The following is a 20,013-nucleotide window of genomic DNA, read 5'->3' as shown; positions in this document are numbered from 1 at the left end:
AGAAGAACTCAACAAGCAGTTCCGGATGAAAGACTTGGGTCAGGCTCGATACTTTCTTGGTATCCAAATTCAAACATTCTCTGATGGATTGTTCATGTCACAGCAACGATATGCTGAAGACCTGCTCATTGCTGCTTCAATGGAACATTGTGCACCAATGCCAACACCCCTTCCTCTTGAACTGGACAAGGTCAAGCATCAGGCGGAAGATTTTTCTGACCCCACCTATTTTCGGAGCTTAGCAGGGAAGCTACAATATTTGACATTAACGAGACCAGATATTCAGTTTGCTGTCAATCTCGTCTGTCAAAAGATGCACAAGCCTTCAGTTTCAGACTTTCATCTTCTCAAAAGGATCCTTAGGTACATCAAAGGTACAATTACAATGGGAATGACTTACAGCAGCAAAATGTCATTCGCTTTAAAGGCCTACAGTGATAGTGACTGGGCAAATTGCAAGGAAGGTAGGAGATCAGTTGGTGCTTATTGTACTTATCTTGGTCGAAATCTTATCTCGTGGTCATCTAAAAAGCAGCCAACAGTGTCAAGAAGCTCAACTGAAGCAGAGTATCGCTCTCTATCGGAAGCAGCTGCTGAAGTAAAATGGGTAAGCTCTGTCATGCGTGAAATGGGTATAGCTCTTCCAAATACACCGGAGATGTATTGTGATAACCTCTATGCAGTCTACCTCACTGCAAACCCAGGTTTTCACAAGAGAACAAAACATTTTGATATTGATTATCATTATGTTAGGGAAAGAGTTGCCTTGAAGACATTGGTCGTTACACACATTCCTGGAACTCAACAGATCGCAGACATTCTCACCAAGTCACTCCCGTTCCACGTCTTCAACTTTCTTAGGAGCAAACTCGGCGTAGGACTTCCTCCGACACCAAGTTTGAGGGGGGATGTTAGTACAAAAGCAGAACATTTGCTTTCTAGTCCAAACAGTGTCGTTGGTAAGTTGGGCCGTGTGATAGAACGAGCGAAGCCCACCAAGGTCCAACCCAACAAAGTCCAACAGTGTAATCTTCCAACGGCTAAATCGCAAAGAGATCAGAAGAAGATCGCCATTGAAGACTGTACGGTTAAAGCTAAAGCTGTCAACAAGCTAAGCGACAAAGGAGACATGAAGACATCAAACAGATTTGCAGCCCTTGATTCATCTTGTGTACAGAGATGATGACATCTGTCTGCATCAACTAGGGTTTATGTCCGATGTATAAGTATGACAAACCCATCTTTGTAAAACCTCAAGGAGTTGAAATAAAACAAAACTTCAATATTTCTACTTTACTTTCAGTTACTTTAATTTATCTATCAGTAATCTTAATTTCTGAGAACCAGCCCGAAAAAACAATCATACGCTTACTGGATGATTAGATGAAGGGGAGAGAGAGAGCTTACCAACATTAGAGCCAAGATGATCCATAGCAATCTGTTTGTAGACGTTTTCCCAATTATGTCTGGCGAAGTGGGACATGACCCTTGTCCCAGAGACGATGTCTAAACTACTCTTGGCATGGTTTAGGGACTGAAGCATATGTATGAGGGCTGAACGAACTTCTCATTCTTCGTAGACGCTGGTGCATGCAATAGTTTTGTAGTTCAATGACTTTACTTTTGTCTCGTTCTGCAATATCGTTCATAATGTTCTTGAACCAGTCTAGTCATATGAGCCCTGCTCCCTAGTTACCCAGTAGAAGTAAGCCTTTCGTGTCTTGAAAGTTTCGTTCTTATACCTTGTGGATCATGTTGTGAATTCTTGTCGAGTTGGTTGAGTTGGACATGTTCCTTGGCCGTTGATAATATCCTTGATATATAATGCTGATCATCAGTGGCCCCAATCCGAAGTCTGACCAGCACAACCACCTCGTACTTCTTGTAGTCTTTTGCTGGTGCGCCGTAGGGACCATCAGTTTTGATTCTCGGGAAACTGTGTATACGTGGAAGAACAAGTCATTGCCATTTCAAAATTAAAAACATTAATTCGCTTTTCTTATATGCAAGGAGCTTAATAGAGTACATAAACCAAATTTAAAGATAATCATGTCACAACAACTTAAAAAGCTTTTTTATTTAATAGTCGTGGTTTATTTAAGAAAAGCCATTGCAACTTGGAATTCAAGACTTCGCTGACAAAACACAAAAAAAAAAAAAAAAACAGTACGTACCAACATGATTATGTTAATCGAATTATGTTTCCTAGTGGACACTAAACTGAATAAAACACGTATCCTCACCTCATGGGAGGATCCACCTATGGAGGAAGGGGTCACATGCAGCCAGTTTTTTTTTTTTTTTTTGTTAAAGACACATGCAGCCAGTTAAAACACATCTTTCCTTTTCTTCCATTTTTTCTGGTTAAATCCTTATTTCTTTGTTCAAATGATATAATATATTGTTTTGACATCTTTCAGATTTATAAATTATGTAGAGATTTCAAATGAAAAAGAAATTAGATAGTTTATTTTGTTTTTTTTGAAATGCAAAAAATTAGATAGTTTGACAAAAATCTTTCCTTTGACTTTCTTGATAGCAGTTGCGGTTTCCTTTTTTTGTCGAGTTGTTTATAGTAATTTACTGCTTTATATTTGAGACAATCAGTAAATTAAACTTGATATTTCCTAAACCCAATTTTTTTTTCTTTTCCCAAAGTACATGTTTTATATGTCGCTTGCTTCTCAATCTATTTTTTGTCATATTCCTTACTCGGGATTATTTGCACCATGCAACATGTCTACTGCTGGAGTTGGATTAGACAAAATAACATATGTCGCTTGCTTCTCAATCTATTTTTCAGCGACTTAGGCTTATAAAGTATCTAATTTTTCAGGGTTTTGTAAGTAAAAAAGATCTCGGTCTCATTAAAGGATTTTTTAGTCTAAAACATGTAGAAGTAGATGTTTAATGTCTTAATGATGTTTTACATGTTTTAGAGTTTTCTAGGTTCAGTTGTGTAGAAGTAGATGTTTAATGATGTTTTAGATTGAAAATAAACAAAACTACATGATTTATTCATTTGTGTGCACAATTCTAAAATATTCATATATAAAAAAACAAAAAAAAACCTGAAGGACTATTACAACATGTAAAAACGTCAGCTATACTATTTCAAAGGAATATGAGACATGTCGGCCTACTTGAGCTTATGTTTTTTCCTGTTTTGGCCGTTTTGTCAACTCCTCAAGACCTTAACTAACAATTATTGTCTATGCCATTCACTTTTACTCTTTAGTCTCAAACAAATATTTACAATATCTACATTTTCCCCTAATTATACAATAATACATATAATGAATATTGTAATACCTCACCACAATTTCAAAGTTACAAAAATTGATTTATTATTTACAAATTACAAACCCATAACAGATAATTTGACTCCTAATGTTTTCAAATATCTCTACAACCCCAAAAATTTCATCCAAAAATATCTAAAACTTGTAGGTAAATACACAATTAAGTGAGATAAATAAAAATATATGACTAAAAAAACTTGTTTACCTGATTAAAAAAGGAGCGTGCTCTTTTGGAACTATACAATTTAGTCAAAATCATCCAAGTATTCTTGGATTTAATTTGACGGTTTATCGATTCACCCGATAAACAAGTGAGACACATATAAGATTCACAGGTGAGATAAATATAAATAACATATGACAAAAAAGACTTAGTTTACCAGGTAAACATCATAGATTGGTATCCATGTGTTCCCGTCTTCAAAGACCTGTTGGCCCACCCTAAAATCACCAGTTGGAAGCCTAGGAATTTGATTTGGAAGAGACAACGGGAACTCCTCAACAACATTGTTGCTGTGCTCAGCAGAGTGAAACATATAATCCAACTCGGTAAGGTGCAGAGGCCTTACCCTGGCTGTCTGGATAACTTATAATTTATTTTGATAAAGGTAGTCTCACCAACATTAATAGATAAATATAACTTACACATGTCACGAGAGAGAAGTACATTGTTCAATTTCTCAAATTTAAATAAAAGATGGTAGAATTAGCATGACACATATTAAAGGATGTTTCTAGTAAGATTTCAGTTAGCATCAAGTCAAAAACAACAATCAAACATCATTAAGTAAAAAAAAAAAAAAACAGCAAACAACAACATCATCGTCAAACAGCAGTAACAAATAACAATCAAACAAGATCAAGTCAAAACAATAGCATCATCACACAACATCATCATCAAACATCATTTAGTAAAAAAAACATGGATCCTTAAACTCCTTATTTCGTAAGTTCATAATCATATACATATGTATTAATTTATAATTGATTTTTTTTGTCAACAATTTATAATTGATTTATAACCAATTAAATGTATAAACTAATGCAAAAAAATGATTCTATAGATTTATGCATTGATTTTTTACATTCAATACTAGTTTAGAATATATTAAATTAATGTAGACGTTATGGAATTAGTAAATATATTCAATACTAGTTTTAAACTTTGGAAATCTGGAGTAATTGTGACAAAATGATTATGCACTGATTTAAATGACACCCTAATTATATGCATTGCCTTCTTTTTTTTTTGTCAACTATATGCATTGCCTTAATTTGAAGATATATTGAAATTAATACATCTTAAAATCTATACTAGTATTTTTGCAGCATTTTTTGCTATTTAAATCTGTTTTGGAAAGTCTAAGCATTTAATAGCATTAAATGTTATATCTATATTCAAACAAGTTTAGTTAACTTTCTCTACTATCCTTATAATCAAACATAATTAAAATATTTTAAATATTCATATATATAATGTTTAAAAATTAATATAGATATTTAGAAGATTTATTCCAGATTTAAATTAATATATATATTTGTTTGAATTTAATTTTTAATTGTTGTGAATCATCATATGATACATGAAATTACTAAAAATGTATTTTTTCTGCACATATTGTGATTTGAATTTTTTAAAACAGACATATATTACTCAACTAATATAAAAACTATCTTCAACATACATATATAGTAAATTTATCGTATATAGTAAATTTTAAATTTTTAAGAAGTTCAAAATATATAACTGATATATAAATATTAAAAATTAAGGGGGTGTTATTGGAGAGGTAATTTATAAATCCATATGGAATTGTAAATTCTAGAAATCAAAATACATGGATTTTGAAATAACATGTTTTATCCTTGGATTTGAATCCTTCTATTTTACACTTTCAAATCCATTCAAATCCATTTAAAACATAATGTGGATTTTGAAATCCAAAAACAAATTATTGAATGAATAACATGGGATTTTAACAAGTATTTGTAAATCATGGAACCAATAACCCATCATTTTGATAAGTATTTTAAAATCAATGATTGAATAACACATGATTTTTGTCTGGATTTCCAAATCCATTAAAATCATAGAACCAATAACCCCCTCTAAAGAACACAAATGAGTTATTGCATGACGGTTATATATCTAACGGGATAATTTTGAATAATAATAAAAAATCATTAATCGATACTTCAATATGGGTTAAATTTTTATTTAATATCTTTAACAACACCAATGTATGTCAAAATTAATTAAGATTGTGTTAAACAAATATAGTTTCATGGTATATTGCAAGTTTAATTTGGGTTTTTAGTCTATATATCTAAACTTAATACGGTTAAATATTAATTGATATACCTTGTCATGTCATATAACTCGTCTACAATATAACATGTTTGTGTTATTTTGAAAATTGAATGTTTAAATATTAATATTTTTTAACTTTTTATTAAGTTTAGATATATCAATTATAAACTAAATAAACAGTTCAATTCAGTTTGAAAAAGTTATAATTGATATATCTAAACTTAATAAAAAGTTAAAAATTATTAATATTTAAATATTCAATTTTCAAAATAACACAAACATGTTATATTGTAGACGAGTTATATGACATGACAAGGTTGAATTAATAATATTAAAAAATATGATACTTCAGTATAGGTTAAATTTTTATTTTACTATTTTAACAACACCAATATAAAATATATCGAATTAGACTGATTTAGTTAAGATTTTATTAAACAAAATTGTTGTGCGCTATACTGCGTGTTGCATAATAAATCACTACAATTAACAAAATAGTACATTAGCAAAATTCGTATTAACATAATACGCTAACAAAAGATTAAAGTAATACTTTTGGTAATACGCTAACAAAAGATTAAAGTAATATTTTTGGTAATACGCTAACAAAAGATTAAAGTAATATTTTTGGTAATACGCTAACAAAAGATTAAAGTAATATTTTTGGTCCGCGGTATACCGCGGATCATAATCTAGTGAGTCTTAAATCAATAGTAGGAAAACACGCAAGAGCTCTAAAAGTCTCAACATTTACTTTGAAGCTATCAGAATTTTAAACACAAATAATACATATAATTACTTTCCATTAATAATATATATATTTATAAAGAAATAAAAATAAAAATCATAAATTTGTTTCTAATTCTAATAGATGAAATTCTTTTTCAATACTACACATAAAATATTTTATGTGTAAGCGTTTAGTTTTTGAAGATTTTAAAAATTTAAGACAACAAATATTTTTATATTATTATATTAAAATTTTAAATAGTGAATCATATAGTATGTGAATATATATTATATAGTCTTATAGAATAGAAAATACAGAACCGTGCTTTCGAAACAGACAATGAAAACTTAACTCAAACACACCCAAACATACCACAAAAAGAGCATTGTATTTGTTCATTGCACAAGTGCAAAATTCTACATGAAAGACTCTGTCACACATACAACAAAGCTGCGTCCTTATTACATTGACCAATACTTTATTAAGAAACTTCAATAATGAAGAATTCATTGAAGTCATATTGTTCAGAACTCTCTGCTTAAGCGGAAGAGGAAGAAGCAACTTTTGCGGCCTCAAGTCTGGCACTGACAGCTTCCCAAGACACAAGGTTGTTCATGAATGTCTTTATGTAATCTGGTCTCCGGTTCTGCTCGTTATACAAATAAGATTCCAACAATCAACAAAACAAATAAATCGATGAAGAAAACCGTTTTGTTGTGTTTTTGAGTAAGCTGTTTACCTGGAAGTCGAGATAGTAAGCATGCTGTTCGATGTATCCAACGGGAAAAGAAATATATCAACAAACTTGTCAGAAAAATAGGGTTTAGGACGAACACTGGATTAGGTATGGGACAAAAAAGTGTTTACTTACCTCCCAGACATCAATGGTAAGCAAGGGCTGCAAGAAAACCACATCCAAGATTAAGATTAAGTTTAGTGATCACTAATCAACTAAATTGTGTATCCAAGTTCTTTCATGAAAAAACTTACGAAAGAGCCGAGCACAAGGGGATTCACAGCATTTGGAGTTTTCACTACTTTGAGTTTGTCATTTGCATCTGTTATTAAAGCAGAGAGATAAGGAAGAAGGTAAAGTAAAGTAGTATCTATGTAAGGCTCTTAAATTTGAAACACTCACAAGCAAGCCAGGCCCAGCCAGCTCCAAACTGAGTGGCCGCAGCAGCATTGAACTCTTCATAGAACTTCTCATAAGAAGTGAAATCTCTTTCAAGCAGAGCAAGAAGCTCTCCTGATGGCTTTCCTCCACCATTGGGTTTCATTGATTCCCAGAAGAACTCGTGGTTCCACGCCTATAAACACAACCATTCAGGTTCAGCTAAACAATCATACACAATTTAAAAGATCAAAAAAAAAAAAAAGGGTTTGTAATGACCTGAGCAGCGTTGTTGAAAGCAGGAAGGAGATCGCCATTGTTGTAGGTTTTGTTGATAATGTGGTCTAAGGGTTTGCCTTCAAGATCGGTTCCAAGAACCTGCTTCTTGAGGTTGTCCACGTAAGCCCTGTGATGCTTTCCCCAGTGAAACTCCAGAGTTTGTTTGCTCATATGCGGCTCCAAAGCATCCTTTCCAGTAATTATACCACATAACATTTCATCAAAATTGCTCTTTCACTCAATATACTAATCAGCATATTTTAAAATAAATGAACCCAAAATATATTGATACAAATTTGAAATTTCCCGTCCTATATATATAGTGGTTTATTTATCCCACGAATTTTTGGAAAAAACACTAACGACAAATTTATACAGTATGAGTTATGTTTTCTTCCACTGTGAAATTAGAGGAGTTCATTTAATTTGTAACGCATTGTTGCTTTTGGTTTTGTGTTAATAAATAATAGCTGATGAAACTTCATTTGTAACGCCTTTGACGGGAGGATAAAAAAGGTATTTTGAAGGCCACTTTGGGCATAACAACTTATATCATCTATTAGGTAGGAAGCAAAAATCTAATCCAACCAAAACAAAATGACATATTTGCCGAAAATTGCTATTGGTTGGAAGAAACATATCAATAAAATCATGCATACCAGAGCGTATGGAGGTGGCTGGAGGACATAGTTTGCGGTAACAGCAATTGAAGCAGCCATACTTTGAGATTGAAGCTGCACATGAAAAACAACATAACATCAATTATCTAGATGCACCCAAAAAAAAAAAAAAAAATCAATAATTCTTACAAAACACAAAAGAATGTATACATGCGTTTGTGTGTTGTCGGACGGCCAAGCAAATTATAATAAAATTTCTATGTACTTATGTAGAAGAGCAAGAGATTGTTGGACACGAAAAGAGTAAGAGATCACGAAAACTCGAACATGAACTAAAAAAGTAGATGAGAGATAGAGAATGAGTACCTCAAGTTTCAAGGACAAGTGAGGAGAGCACACGCCAGTGGAATCCGTGTGTGTTTTGAGTTTTATGGATGGCTCTGCTTTTTGGTAATTGAGATGCATCGTACATGTGGCAGTACGACGTATCGTTTGTACTATCATTATCTTTTTGCAGTACATTTTTTTTTTCTCTCTTCGTGGCTCCTATAGACTCATTGTGTCGTCATAATTGGATAAAAAAAATTATGGACATCATTTTAGTAATATTTTACAAATTATTTTTACATAAATACAATTATACAACGTTATGTACAAGTTTATTGAGTTGAACTATGTTAATTTCAAACATTCGTTTTTTTACCACAAACTCATATTAATTAGGCCTATCTTATCTATTTTCTAGAATTCTGTAGAATAGTCTGAAATTATTATGGTTTTTACATCTATATGAACATAGTGAGGATATATTATGATGTTTTTTTTTTTTTTGTGTTGAAAATATAGGAATCGAGAGAAATGAATACTGTTATGAAAAATCTACAGTTACTTACAATGATGACGAGCCTGTGTAAGTTCAAGCAAAGTCCTTTTTTTTTTTTTTTGTTAGCAAAGTCCATATGAAACAACGAAATCTCGGTTTGGAGAGGAAAAGTTATACACCACATTCGTGTGTTTTGTTTGTCTGATTTCATTAAACTTTAGGAATTAAGATGGGGAACACCATATATGCCAGTATTAGTATTTAACTTGATGGTAATTTTGAAAGATGAAGTCTCAAAACTATTATTTTCACTTCATAAGGCCGATTAACATATATAATGATCATGTCCCATGTATCATTCACTCAATAAAGAATTTAATTGATTTTCTGACATTTCTATACTCTTCCATTTCATCCCATGTTATAAAGAGAATGTCTTCCCATACACATCAAATGCCTCGTTAGCGCTCAATTGTGGTTCCTGCGGTACCAATCCAATATGCCAATTAATGCAATTTAATTAACATTAACCTTGCTATGAAAACCATTTTATCGAAGTAATGAGTAGATGAATGGATTACCTGAGTTTTCTGAGGGGCTTGGTTTACTTCTTCTTCCTCATCAGAAGGAGCAGCGCCTAAGATGAGCAAACCAAGAAGAGTAGTGAGAAAATCACCCCCTTCCACTTCCACAAGCTCTCTACCTTTCTTTTTGTCAAAGATCTCGTGAACCGTTGATCTCATCGCATTCAGCAAGGACCCATAAGTAGTCCCATGACCACGTTCTATGGCCTGAATGAATGCATACGTCATTGCCCCAGTCCACGCACTCCCTGACAATTGCTGCATGCAGCACACACAAGTTTCTTTGTGATGAGAGCTTTTAATTAAAACGAAGGTATGTTCATACGTTTATTTATATGGAGTAGCTACTATAACGTAACGGTGAAAATATAAAATATGGATGATTTTACGTTTTGCGGAATTGTTTACAAATACTATCAAAAGTTGTTTGGAATCTAAAGAGTTGCATTAGCGGAATTGTACCGGAGTATCAGCAGAGGTCTCGTCATCATCGCAGCCCGTGAAGGAGAAGACTTCACCGCCACTCGTACCTTTCCACATTCCTGATGGAGGCCGATGGTCCTCCCATTCGTAGTTTCCAAGCCTAAAAATGAAGGAACAAGAAAAAAAGGGGTTAATGAGCTATATACATAAACAGTTCCTATTTTTGTTAATTTATTGGTTTATAGGGCATATATATACTATTATACTGCATGGCTCTATTGGTTTTTTTAACAATTACTTCTATATGCTACATTTTTTTATCATATAATTTTGTAAATTGGAGACGCAACACCAAGAAGAAAAGTAAATATTGTAACTAACAAGACTTATAGATATCATACCTGTCCATTCTACAAAGATAGGGTAGGTCCAAGACGGTACCACTATGACAAGCGTCAATGATGGCATGGAGCTTGACTCCATAAGGGAGAGGCCGTACGATTGTAGCATTGATCTTGTCATCCACGATGACACCTGAAGTCCTGTGGTCAACCGGGAGAAGAGTCTCGTCAAATCCGTCGATCTCGTCGCCGTTGTAATCCGTCTGGTTGTTGCCGTGACCAGAGAAATGGAAGACAAGGGAATCTCCCGGTTTGCAACTTAAAACTAGCCAATGCATCGCCATTGTTATGTTATTCTTCGTTGGCCATCTCAATGGGTCCTCTTCTTCTTCTATACGTACACCATTTTTGACACTTTTAAGTATATACTATGGTGAAAATATGAATGTTAAAAGGTGTAGGGAAAATAGAATAATACCGTTGAGCATAAGAATGCAAGATTCAGGGAAGTGGAAACGCTTCATCAACATGAACTTCATGCACTTTGCGTCATTGATACATCCTTTCAGTTCGTCCTTTGTGTTCTTATAAGAAACCCCGACGATCACCGCTCGCTTATGTCCGTGTACCGGCGGCGGAGGACCCGACGGCGCGTGATTGTATGGAGACGGTACCGGCGGCGCATGAGTGAACGGATACGATGCTGGAGGCTCGTGGTTGAACGGAGACGGTGCTGGAGACGCGTGGCTAAACGAAGAGGGTGCTAGAGGCGCGTGGTTGAACGGAGACGGTGCATACGGCGCGTGACTAAACGGAGAAGGTGCATACGGCGCGTGGCTAAACGGAGAAGGTGCAGGCGGCGCGTGGTTAAACGGAGAGGGTGTTGGTGGCGGGTAGATGTGAGAGGATGGTGCAGGAATTATAGGAGATGAGTTGGGAAAATGAAGAGGGGTAACCGGCGCGTGGGATTGGAGACGGGGCTCGGGGGCTATGAGAGTGAAGGCGTGGCAAATGGAGCAGCGGATACGGGTGGCTCCGGGAGGGAGATGAAGCGGCGTACGACAGCTGGAGCAATCCACCAGCAACAACATTCTTTTTCTTTAAAATATCCCACAACTCCTTTTATTTTCTCGAGATTTCTAGTTCCACCCTATATTTCCTGTTAGTAACAGCTTAAAGCTTTTCATCTTGTAATTTACAAGAATGCATTGGAACTTTAGAAGAAGAAGAAGAAGAAGAAGAAGATACAAGAAGGTAAAGAAGAAAATGCTGAGTAAAGAGACGACTTTAAGCTTTTATGTACTCGGCGGTCATGAAGACTTTTTTTGGTGGATCATTATGAAGTCGTCTCAACTTGAATATGTATAATGTACAACACAAATTGAATTAGCAAGTTGAGAATTTTTATTGTTCCTTCTCTTCTATATATATATATTTTTTGTTTTCCATTATGTAAGCATGGATTTGATAGTGCGAAGGAACTAATTAGAATGTAGTTGACGTTGATTTATGATGACTTTGCTGGATTATTGGAATTAATTTTAGCCACCATACTATAGTCAATATACAGTCATATATGAAGCTGTTCTTATTGACCATCCGATATTGTCATGTCGGATGGATAATACAATACAACGCATGAAAACTCATCAACAACACTTGGGAGATTTTGAACAATTTGAACATTCCACTAATTAACAAACTTCAAACGGATCCAAGCAAAGAAAATAAGAGACGATCGAAATACAATTGATATCGAATTTTAAGAGTAGTTTTTTTGGATAAATCCTAAAGTAATCCGAGGTAAATGAGAAAAAGAGAATTTACTGGTGCATACTTGCAAAATTGCAATAATATCGGAAAAAGATTATAAAAATCCATTATTAAAAATCGAAGGGCCCTACGTGGGCTCTCAAGGCCCAAATAAGATCTTCTTCTATACCCGGAAGATTCGTTGTCCCCCCCCCCCCCCCCCCCTAGGTTTTTCGTTTTTTCCAGTTTCTCGAACGAATTGAAGATCATCAAAGAGTGGGAAGAAGAATGGAGAATCTCCCGCCGAACAGAGGGATGTGGAATCAAGAGTACACCCCTGTTCGTCTTTCTCAAAGCTTCAGAAGCGCCAAGCCGCTCCTTGACCGGAAAAGGCCACTTGAGAATGCTGCTCATTTCTCCAATCCTTTCCCTCAAAGGTCGTCCCATGCTTTCTTCTTTCTTTTCAATATTTTATTCCAATTCTTGGTTTACTCTTTAATCTCCTCTTTGTTCAATTGCGGTAAATTTCTGATTTCATCATGGTTTAGTGAAGTGAACCCTTGCTCTTCCATTTCCCATGCTTTTAGTTTTAGGATTTGGTAATTTTGCAATTAGCATTTGGAGTTCGCTTTTAATTGATAAATTTTATCTACCTGGTGTTGCAGAGTGAAGGAATCATCAATGGGTACTGAATCCGTTACTCACCATGGTAGTAGCTTCAATCGAATTCCTCTTATGGAGTTATCAGCGAATAATACTACACCATACAAACGACTAAAACCAGGGATCGAGTCACCTGATAATGGTTGTTATCCTCCTCCTCGTGGCATGAGCACCCCTTCTCCTAGGTTTAATCTTGATGAGGAGGTTATAAACGCATTTCAGACCGAGATTTCTGGGAACGATGGAGTTTCATCAGACCCGTTTGTTACTCCCCTGAAACAGCCAGAAAGAGTTACAACACTAAGCTATGGTTGCTCTTCTTCTTCTTCGCTTCTTGATGATGATGACCTCGATGATTCTATTTTACAAGAGATTGACTTTATTGTTGAACAGTCAGCGAGAAAAGCTGCTTGTCAAACTCCAAGTGCCAGCATAAATGAGACGCCGGCTAAAGATGATAAGAACAGTGAGCTCATCAAAGCCACCTTAGATTCTAGGGATGTTGAAAAGTTTGTGTCAGACTCTAATATTAACTCGAAGCTCAATGAAGAAGAGGCTACCGTTGCTGCACTGATCAATTCCATGCCTGATGAGTGTTCAAAATATTTGCTGTCTTTAAATGATAGACAGCGTGATGCAGCCTGTAGTAATATATCAACGCCTTTGATGGTTATTGCTGGTCCTGGTAGTGGAAAGGTTGGTTTCTTACAAACTTTCTTTTTCCTATGAGTCAAGAATTTTGTGGGTTTTCATGTTGTACAGTCAGTGCTGACTATTCCTTTTCCCATGTTAGACTTCCACCATGGTTGGCCGCGTCTTAGTGTTGCTCAATGAGGTACTATCTTATCGCTTAGTGATTTTTAACTGTTTCCGTACTTGAGATCTTGTATATGAAATCAGATTTGAACTTATCTTTACATTTTAAGATTTGTGTTTTTTCTAACTTGATAGGGTCTACATCCATCAAATATCCTTGCAATGACTTTCACTACGGCAGCAACATCTGAGATGAGAGAACGCATAGGAAAATCTGCTGGAAAGAAAGCAGCTAAAGAGATAACAATCAGTACATTCCATTCATTTTCCTTGCAGCTTTGTCGGATGCATGCAGAAAAGTGAGAATTTGAATTGTGAATTTCTTGATATTTTGGTAATTAACATTTACCAAAATGTAGGTAGAAGAGAAGATATGCAATGTTTTTTTCTCACTACTGAAAAATGTAACTACCTATGTTGCTAAATTGGAGTTGCAGGGACAATAAATGGAAGTAATACTTGAAATCAAGATTAGTTTATAAATTCTTTTATGTATGGCGATTTCACTAATTTTATTTTACATGTATTTGTTTGAAGTTGTTAGTTGCAAATCACTTGTTGAGATCTTTGATGTTATAGATTCATGGGATTCATTTATCTTATACCTTTCCTACTGTCACAGGTTAGAACGTACACCTGAATTCTCAGTGTATGGGCATGGGCAACAAAGAAGAGCGATAATAGAAGCAGTGCGTTTATATGAGGAGGAAAAGAAGAATGGAAGCAAGACTTCCGGTGTATGCGAGTCTGGAGAAGGTTTAAATGGGGCAGGGGCAGGAGCAGGAGCAGGAGCAGTATGTCCTGAATACGCCAAGGATCTATCAAAAAAATGGCAGAAATTTGTGACCCAGGTTGCCAATAAAAGAAGAAAGGATATTATTTTTTTAACTTTATGGTCTATTTATAGTGCTTATATCCTGTCCTTCGCAAATAATCTGTCTCTTACAATTAGTTGATTTTAACTTGTTTTCGTATTTTAGGGAAAAGCTTCTGGTAAAACTCCAGAGGAGTGCCGTAAGATGGGCAATGAGATAGGAGTAAGTCAGCTAAAAATTTATTTCCCGCATCTCTACTATGAATTAGTTCATGTGATATGATTCTGTACTGGTGCCTTTACAGGCTAAAATTCTTGGAAACTACAACGATATCCTAAAAGCTTGTGATGCTCTGGACTATCATGATTTGATCAGTTGTTCCGTCACACTCCTCTCTGACTTTCCTGAAGGTGAAGCCACTTGGATAAATTTTATGGATATATGATTTATGACGCTCAAGATTTCCTTGTATTCACGTGTATTTGCTGCATTTGGTTAAAGTATTCAAGGAATGCCAAGATACCTGGAAAGCCATCATAGTTGATGAATTCCAGGACACTAGCACAATGCAGTACAAGCTTCTACGAATGCTAGGGTCTCATAATCACATAACTATTGTTGGTGATGATGATCAGGTGCGTTGTTTTCAAACAAAGCTTACTTCTTTTCACTTGAATATTCAAAGGAAGTATGACATATCTTTTCTTGCAGTCCATCTTCGGTTTTAACGGGGCCGACAGTTCAGGATTTGATTCGTTTCGCCGAGATTTCCCAAATTACAAAGAGGTTTGTCTTTTCGTGGCTAACTCAAATATTAGACCACATATGATTTATGAGCTTAAGGAAGCAAAAGCTCTCACCATTGGATTGCGAATGCATAACATTTATCTTACTGCTTCTGATTCAGGTCAGGCTTATAAAAAACTATCGCTCCTCCCGCCATATTGTGGAAGCCGCATCTTCTATCATAAAAAACAATACGAAGCGGTGCCAATCAAAAAGCATTTCGTCTGAAAATTCTCAGGGATCTAAGGCAAGTTGAACTTTTCTTTATAAGAAATTGCATCATTCAATGGCTACAGTAACAGGCTTGACCTTTTTGTGTTTTATCCAGTATAGATTACTGTCAAAGAATGCCATAATGAGGAAGCACAGTGTGCATATGTCATTGACAAAATAATTGAAATCACCAATGATGACTCAACACCTTGTTGTTCCTACGGAGATATTGCCATTCTTTATAGGAGGCAGGTCAGTCCTTTTCGTTTCCTTGATGACATGTTGTCAGAATGTAAAACTCTTTAACATATTTACTTATGTTGGTAAACCACGAATGTACTGATAATCAGGTGTCAGGTAAAGTCTTCCAAAATGCATTCCGCCAGAGAAAAATACCATTTAATGTTCATGGTGTTGCTTTCTACAGGAAAAAGGTAGATTGCCTTATATTTATCTCATTTGTTTTAACTGTTGCATGATCTCCATGTATCTCAATTCATGACATTGATGATTCCCGTATCATTTGAGAATAAGCTCCATCTAATATACATTACAACTAGGTTGTCCGAATCATTTTGGCCATGCTGAAAACAACATTTTCGGAATGTGATGATGCTTCTTATAGGCGAGTGTTCAAGGCATTGCTTCCTTTTGAGAAAGAGGAAAAGCAAAAGGTTTGTACCTCATTTGCTCTTGTTTTATTTCATTTGCATGATTATCTACGATTCACTTTTTCTTTCTCAGCTTTAGCTATCAGTAACTTATCACCATCGTCTGCAGGTTATAGAACATATTGAAAAAATCTCGACTAGTAGGAAATGCAGCTTTATCTCAGCGGCGAGTGATATCTTCAGTGCCAAGATTTCGGGTACCTTCAAAAGGTACTGCTTGATGAAATTCATTAGAAATCAGTATATAATATTGCTTTAGTTTTAATTCTGAGTTGAGAATATCGTTTGCTTTTACGTTTACCAACCAAGACATATATACTAGTTTCTCATATAACTGTGTCTGTTTTTATTTTCATGAACCATACTAGAGTGATACATATAGGTCGTTTTTGCCACCCAGATCTAAGTGACATTGTGTGTATATGTATATATATTTATGTGTATCTACAGATTCAAAGAATGGTGCACATTTTATCCCCTAAGACTTGCTATTTTTATTCATGTTTCTTGCCAAGCTTCTTAGATTCGTTTGAATTAACCACAGGAGCCAGCTTACCCAGGGACGCAAAATTTTGCAAACTCTTGACATGGTAGCAAAGCTGGTTGACAGGGTAAGATGTTAATTGAAGTGATCATGCTTATTTTAAATTAGTACTACGAAATACAAATCCCTTACATCTTAACTATTTGCAGGAACAATCACTTTCAGCTGTAATAACATGTGTGGCAAATATGATACCACAGGTAATTGGTTTTTCTCTCTTAAGTGATGACATGCTTATAGCCATTAACCGACAATGTCATCTCTGGAGTCGTATATAGCAAAACATGCAGGCAATTTTATACTTTTGTTTGCTAAGCAAGTCATATATACAAAAGATGGACCTTATACTTAGACAATCCCGTCTCATTCTTGAAAGTTTGTAGATATCGTGATTGTAGGCTTAAGGTGTAAGTTTCACTGAAAAATAGTTTCTGAACATGTGATTTTGCTTTGAAGATTTACTGTATCTTTTCTTACAAATTCTGAATATCATACCCATTTCTTTTCTTGATCACGCTTTACCTTTTCATGTTGTTTCAACTTGTAGAAATACCTTCTTGAGCAACGAGCCATTGTGGATAATGATGGAGGAAAACTGCTTAATGAAGACAACGATCTTAGATCTGTATGTGGCTTTTGCCATTCAAAAACTTTGGGTAATCTTCTTTTCCCGTATGTATGTTTTAAAAATATTTTGGGGGAATGATTTCAGGTAATCCAGTACTTACTGGATGATGTAGCTGAGTTTCTTTCCGCTCATTGCACTACAACTGATGGAGAAGTGGATGCAGTCAAAGAAAGCAAAGGCTGCAAGCACCTTAATTCATTTATCAACTATATCTCTGAGCGCGAAACTGAAAATTTTCGTTCAAGAAAACATGACAATGAAAATTCTGTCACATTGACCACCATTCATCAGGTTTTTGTCTACCACTCGAGCAGTCCACAGTTTGTTACCCATCTGTGTTAGAATTAGCTGCTTCAGGCAGTAATGGAAATATTGACTAATATCTCTTGTATATCTTTATGCAGTCGAAAGGTTTGGAATGGGACATAGTTTTCATAATCAAGGTATATATCACCCTCTTTGGTTTTCTTTACCGAGTTGTTGGCGGCTATGGAATACTTGTTTATAAAATCAATGAAACAAAATAGGTCCTTGGCCCAGTCTGAATCATTGTTTTGCTAAACAGGCTAATGAAAACGAGATTCCCCTATTACATGAGTCTAACGGCAATTCATCAGAGAGTGGAACATCACTTGAGGTATAGCTTTTCCTTCTCATGAAGTCTTTCATTAACTCTCTATCCACTTCCCACCTCTGCAGACTCTACAAATATATATTTAACCGCACAGTGTTTGCTTAAATTGTAGGAGGAACGTCGCCTTTTGTACGTTGCTATGACTCGTGCTCGCAAGAAACTATTTTTTTTGTATGTGACAGTGGATTCAAACTGGCAGGTCAGTACTACACATAGTTTGTGAATTCTTCCTCTCAGACGTTGTCTCTGACTAATGATTTTCCATCTAGGTGCTCCAACCCTCACGATTTCTTAAAGAGATTCCCGACCATCTTCTTCAGGTTCAGGTCTCAGTCTGTTTGTAACTTTATGCATAATAATGTGATAGAACTAACAAGAACTCTCAACAATGCTTTGCAGGGAGATTTTAGCGTAAATGACTGTAGAAAAGTTCACCAAAATCTTCCAAACAAGACTGACCAGAGCGTCTCCAGTTTTGGATCAGAAGAATTAAAGCATGAGGAAAGTAAACTAACAGACAATGATGTGATGAACATTCCAGCAGATGATGCCTCCGAGGAGTCAATAGCAGCATATGCACTCAATGGGAACAACTTCCTTAAGAGGTTACATGTTAAAAACCAACACAACTATCTAATTTGGCACTCTTTGGTGTGGTTCATCATTCAATAGGTGTAGAACTTTTATCCTCAACAGGTTTGATGTGGAGGTTAGATCAGTTGTCTCTCACTTATTTCACAGCTGGGCTAAGAAAAGAGCATTCCAGGAACCGAAGCGGCTGATTGACAAGGTGAGTATCGCATACTTTGCATACAGTTTTCTCGATCAACTAATGTAAGCGCCAGTCAATGTTCTTAACTCACCTTTCATGTCAATGTTTTCGTACATGCAGGTAAAGTTTGTGATTGGTGAACGTTTGGCCATCAAGAAGAACAAACACAAGGTTGTATACCTCTCTCAGTAAATGTGGTATAATCTATAGATTTATTCACCATAAACAATTCCGATGCAGTCGTTTCCTTGTTTGGTTACTGTTAAGTTTATTATGAAGCGTAATCGTTAAAGCCTACTAAAGCCATACAGAGTGTTGGAATATGCTTTGGTGACTAACTGGATGCTGCACTATTTTTTTAGGATGTCTTACGAGCACTCAAATCATTATTGACTTCTGAAGAAGCGTTCCAATATGCAGAACATGTAAGCATTAATATCTGAAAAACACTATCACACGCTAGTGATTTGATAAAAATGAAAACTGAGATTGTGGTGCTCATGTTCCTGTGTATTTTGGGGATATCAGGTACTTAGGTGGGAACAACTTCCTGCAGACACAAGAGCTCATATAGTGCGCGAGAAACAGGTAATAGATATTGCTGTTTTGACAAAGCAATAGAAGTTTAAGTTAACTCACTATATTAAACTTGGGGAAAAAAAAAAAACTCTGTTTCAGGAGCATTTCCAAAAACTGAGGATTGAAAACTCAATGGGCACTTCAGAAGCAACGACTAAACAGGTAAAAATCTCGTCAAGCTCACATTTTGGTCTGCCAAAGATTAGAAGATGATACACTTTTGTTTATGTTTTTTGAAACTACAGATCGCATTTCTGCATAGTCTAGGATGCACAGTGACCCCAACATCACGTCTCCATGCGTCACGCTTGATTGAACAGTACAAATCACTCTGAGATTCTAGATAATCCATAAGTTCAAATGTATTAAAAAAGGTGCCTGGACATGATCTCGATTTCCAATATAAAAGAACGAACAATGGTAATATGTACAAAGTGAATGTTGTAGAATGAAATTCAAGGAAATTGTTTTGGTGGTGTCGTGAAATAACTCAATACTCATTCATGTCTATATGCATCCAAGTGATGTTCCGACCATTAGAATAGCTACTGAATTGCTCAAAACTCAAAATCAAAAGAAAATGTGAAACTGTTTTCTTCTCAAATTGTATGAG

General features: G+C 35.4%; 3 protein-coding genes across 6 annotated transcripts; 1 reads left to right on the top strand and 2 right to left on the bottom strand.

Annotated features, from left to right (window-relative positions):
- Positions 1–6,712: 6,712 nt before the first annotated feature.
- LOC104730931 (superoxide dismutase [Fe] 1, chloroplastic) lies at positions 6,713–8,898 on the bottom strand. Of its 2 annotated transcripts, none has more exons than XM_010450176.3 (8): positions 8,723–8,898; positions 8,396–8,470; positions 7,737–7,925; positions 7,482–7,653; positions 7,334–7,401; positions 7,215–7,241; positions 7,083–7,106; positions 6,713–6,989 (listed from the first exon to the last, which is right to left on the bottom strand). In XM_010450176.3, the coding sequence occupies exons 1-8, from the start codon at positions 8,876–8,878 to the stop codon at positions 6,882–6,884; spliced, it is 819 nt and encodes a 272-aa protein (XP_010448478.2). In that variant the 5' UTR covers positions 8,879–8,898; the 3' UTR covers positions 6,713–6,881. The 2 variants fall into 2 exon arrangements, with proteins under 2 accessions (XP_010448478.2, XP_010448479.1); XM_010450177.3 differs by having other exon boundaries at positions 8,567–8,759.
- A 572-nt stretch (positions 8,899–9,470) lies between these two features.
- On the bottom strand, positions 9,471–11,917 carry LOC104730930 (metacaspase-2). The gene is made up of 5 exons (XM_010450175.3): positions 11,006–11,917; positions 10,588–10,918; positions 10,226–10,346; positions 9,761–10,021; positions 9,471–9,660 (listed from the first exon to the last, which is right to left on the bottom strand). Exons 1-5 carry the CDS (start codon positions 11,616–11,618, stop codon positions 9,601–9,603), a joined length of 1,386 nt encoding a protein of 461 aa, XP_010448477.1. The 5' UTR covers positions 11,619–11,917; the 3' UTR covers positions 9,471–9,600.
- Positions 11,918–12,433: 516 nt separating this feature from the next.
- LOC104730929 (ATP-dependent DNA helicase SRS2-like protein At4g25120) lies at positions 12,434–19,886 on the top strand. Of its 3 annotated transcripts, none has more exons than XM_019233892.2 (29): positions 12,434–12,716; positions 12,945–13,638; positions 13,736–13,777; positions 13,894–14,057; positions 14,381–14,609; positions 14,739–14,795; positions 14,878–14,983; positions 15,075–15,208; positions 15,285–15,359; positions 15,481–15,606; positions 15,693–15,824; positions 15,923–16,006; positions 16,133–16,246; positions 16,353–16,453; positions 16,788–16,854; positions 16,937–16,987; positions 17,335–17,412; positions 17,500–17,706; positions 17,820–17,858; positions 17,981–18,052; positions 18,162–18,248; positions 18,319–18,369; positions 18,449–18,654; positions 18,746–18,839; positions 18,942–18,992; positions 19,184–19,246; positions 19,350–19,409; positions 19,500–19,562; positions 19,646–19,886. In XM_019233892.2, exons 1-29 carry the CDS (start codon positions 12,568–12,570, stop codon positions 19,733–19,735), a joined length of 3,486 nt encoding a protein of 1,161 aa, XP_019089437.2. In that variant the 5' UTR covers positions 12,434–12,567; the 3' UTR covers positions 19,736–19,886. The 3 variants fall into 3 exon arrangements, 2 of the variants coding, with proteins under 2 accessions (XP_019089437.2, XP_087334618.1); XM_087478492.1 differs by having other exon boundaries at positions 12,484–12,716; positions 18,319–18,375; XR_015574558.1 differs by lacking the exons at positions 19,350–19,409; positions 19,500–19,562; positions 19,646–19,886 and having other exon boundaries at positions 12,486–12,716; positions 15,688–15,824.
- The last annotated feature ends 127 nt before the right edge of the window (positions 19,887–20,013 follow it).

This window comes from Camelina sativa, chromosome 12 (assembly GCF_030686135.1).
Source record: "Camelina sativa cultivar CO46 ecotype springtype chromosome 12, ASM3068613v1".
NCBI classification, from domain to species: domain Eukaryota; kingdom Viridiplantae; phylum Streptophyta; class Magnoliopsida; order Brassicales; family Brassicaceae; genus Camelina; species Camelina sativa.
Note: the sequence above shows the minus strand (reverse complement) of the source record. Positions and strands in the feature narration are given on the sequence as shown.

What these genes read in the sequence shown, in the direction of transcription:
- LOC104730930 (XM_010450175.3), bottom strand. Translation starts at nt 11,618, where the DNA reads ATGTTGTTGCTGGTGGATTGCTCCAGCTGTCGTACGCCGCTTCATCTC. An exon ending in TTGCATTCTTATGCTCAACG is followed by an intron (nt 10,919 to 11,005) that starts GTATTATTCTAT and finishes GTGTACGTATAG; the next exon opens with AAGAAGAAGAGGACCCATTG. An exon ending in AAGCCCCTCAGAAAACTCAG is followed by an intron (nt 9,661 to 9,760) that starts GTAATCCATTCA and finishes TTGGTACCGCAG; the next exon opens with GAACCACAATTGAGCGCTAA.
- LOC104730929 (XM_087478492.1), top strand. Translation starts at nt 12,568, where the DNA reads ATGGAGAATCTCCCGCCGAACAGAGGGATGTGGAATCAAGAGTACACC. An exon ending in TCCAATCCTTTCCCTCAAAG is followed by an intron (nt 12,717 to 12,944) that starts GTCGTCCCATGC and finishes CTGGTGTTGCAG; the next exon opens with AGTGAAGGAATCATCAATGG. An exon ending in ACCATCTTCTTCAGGTTCAG is followed by an intron (nt 18,376 to 18,448) that starts GTCTCAGTCTGT and finishes AATGCTTTGCAG; the next exon opens with GGAGATTTTAGCGTAAATGA.
- LOC104730931 (XM_010450176.3), bottom strand. Translation starts at nt 8,878, where the DNA reads ATGTACTGCAAAAAGATAATGATAGTACAAACGATACGTCGTACTGCC. An exon ending in AGCCACCTCCATACGCTCTG is followed by an intron (nt 7,926 to 8,395) that starts GTATGCATGATT and finishes ATTACTGGAAAG; the next exon opens with GATGCTTTGGAGCCGCATAT. An exon ending in TGGCTGGGCCTGGCTTGCTT is followed by an intron (nt 7,402 to 7,481) that starts GTGAGTGTTTCA and finishes CTTTAATAACAG; the next exon opens with ATGCAAATGACAAACTCAAA.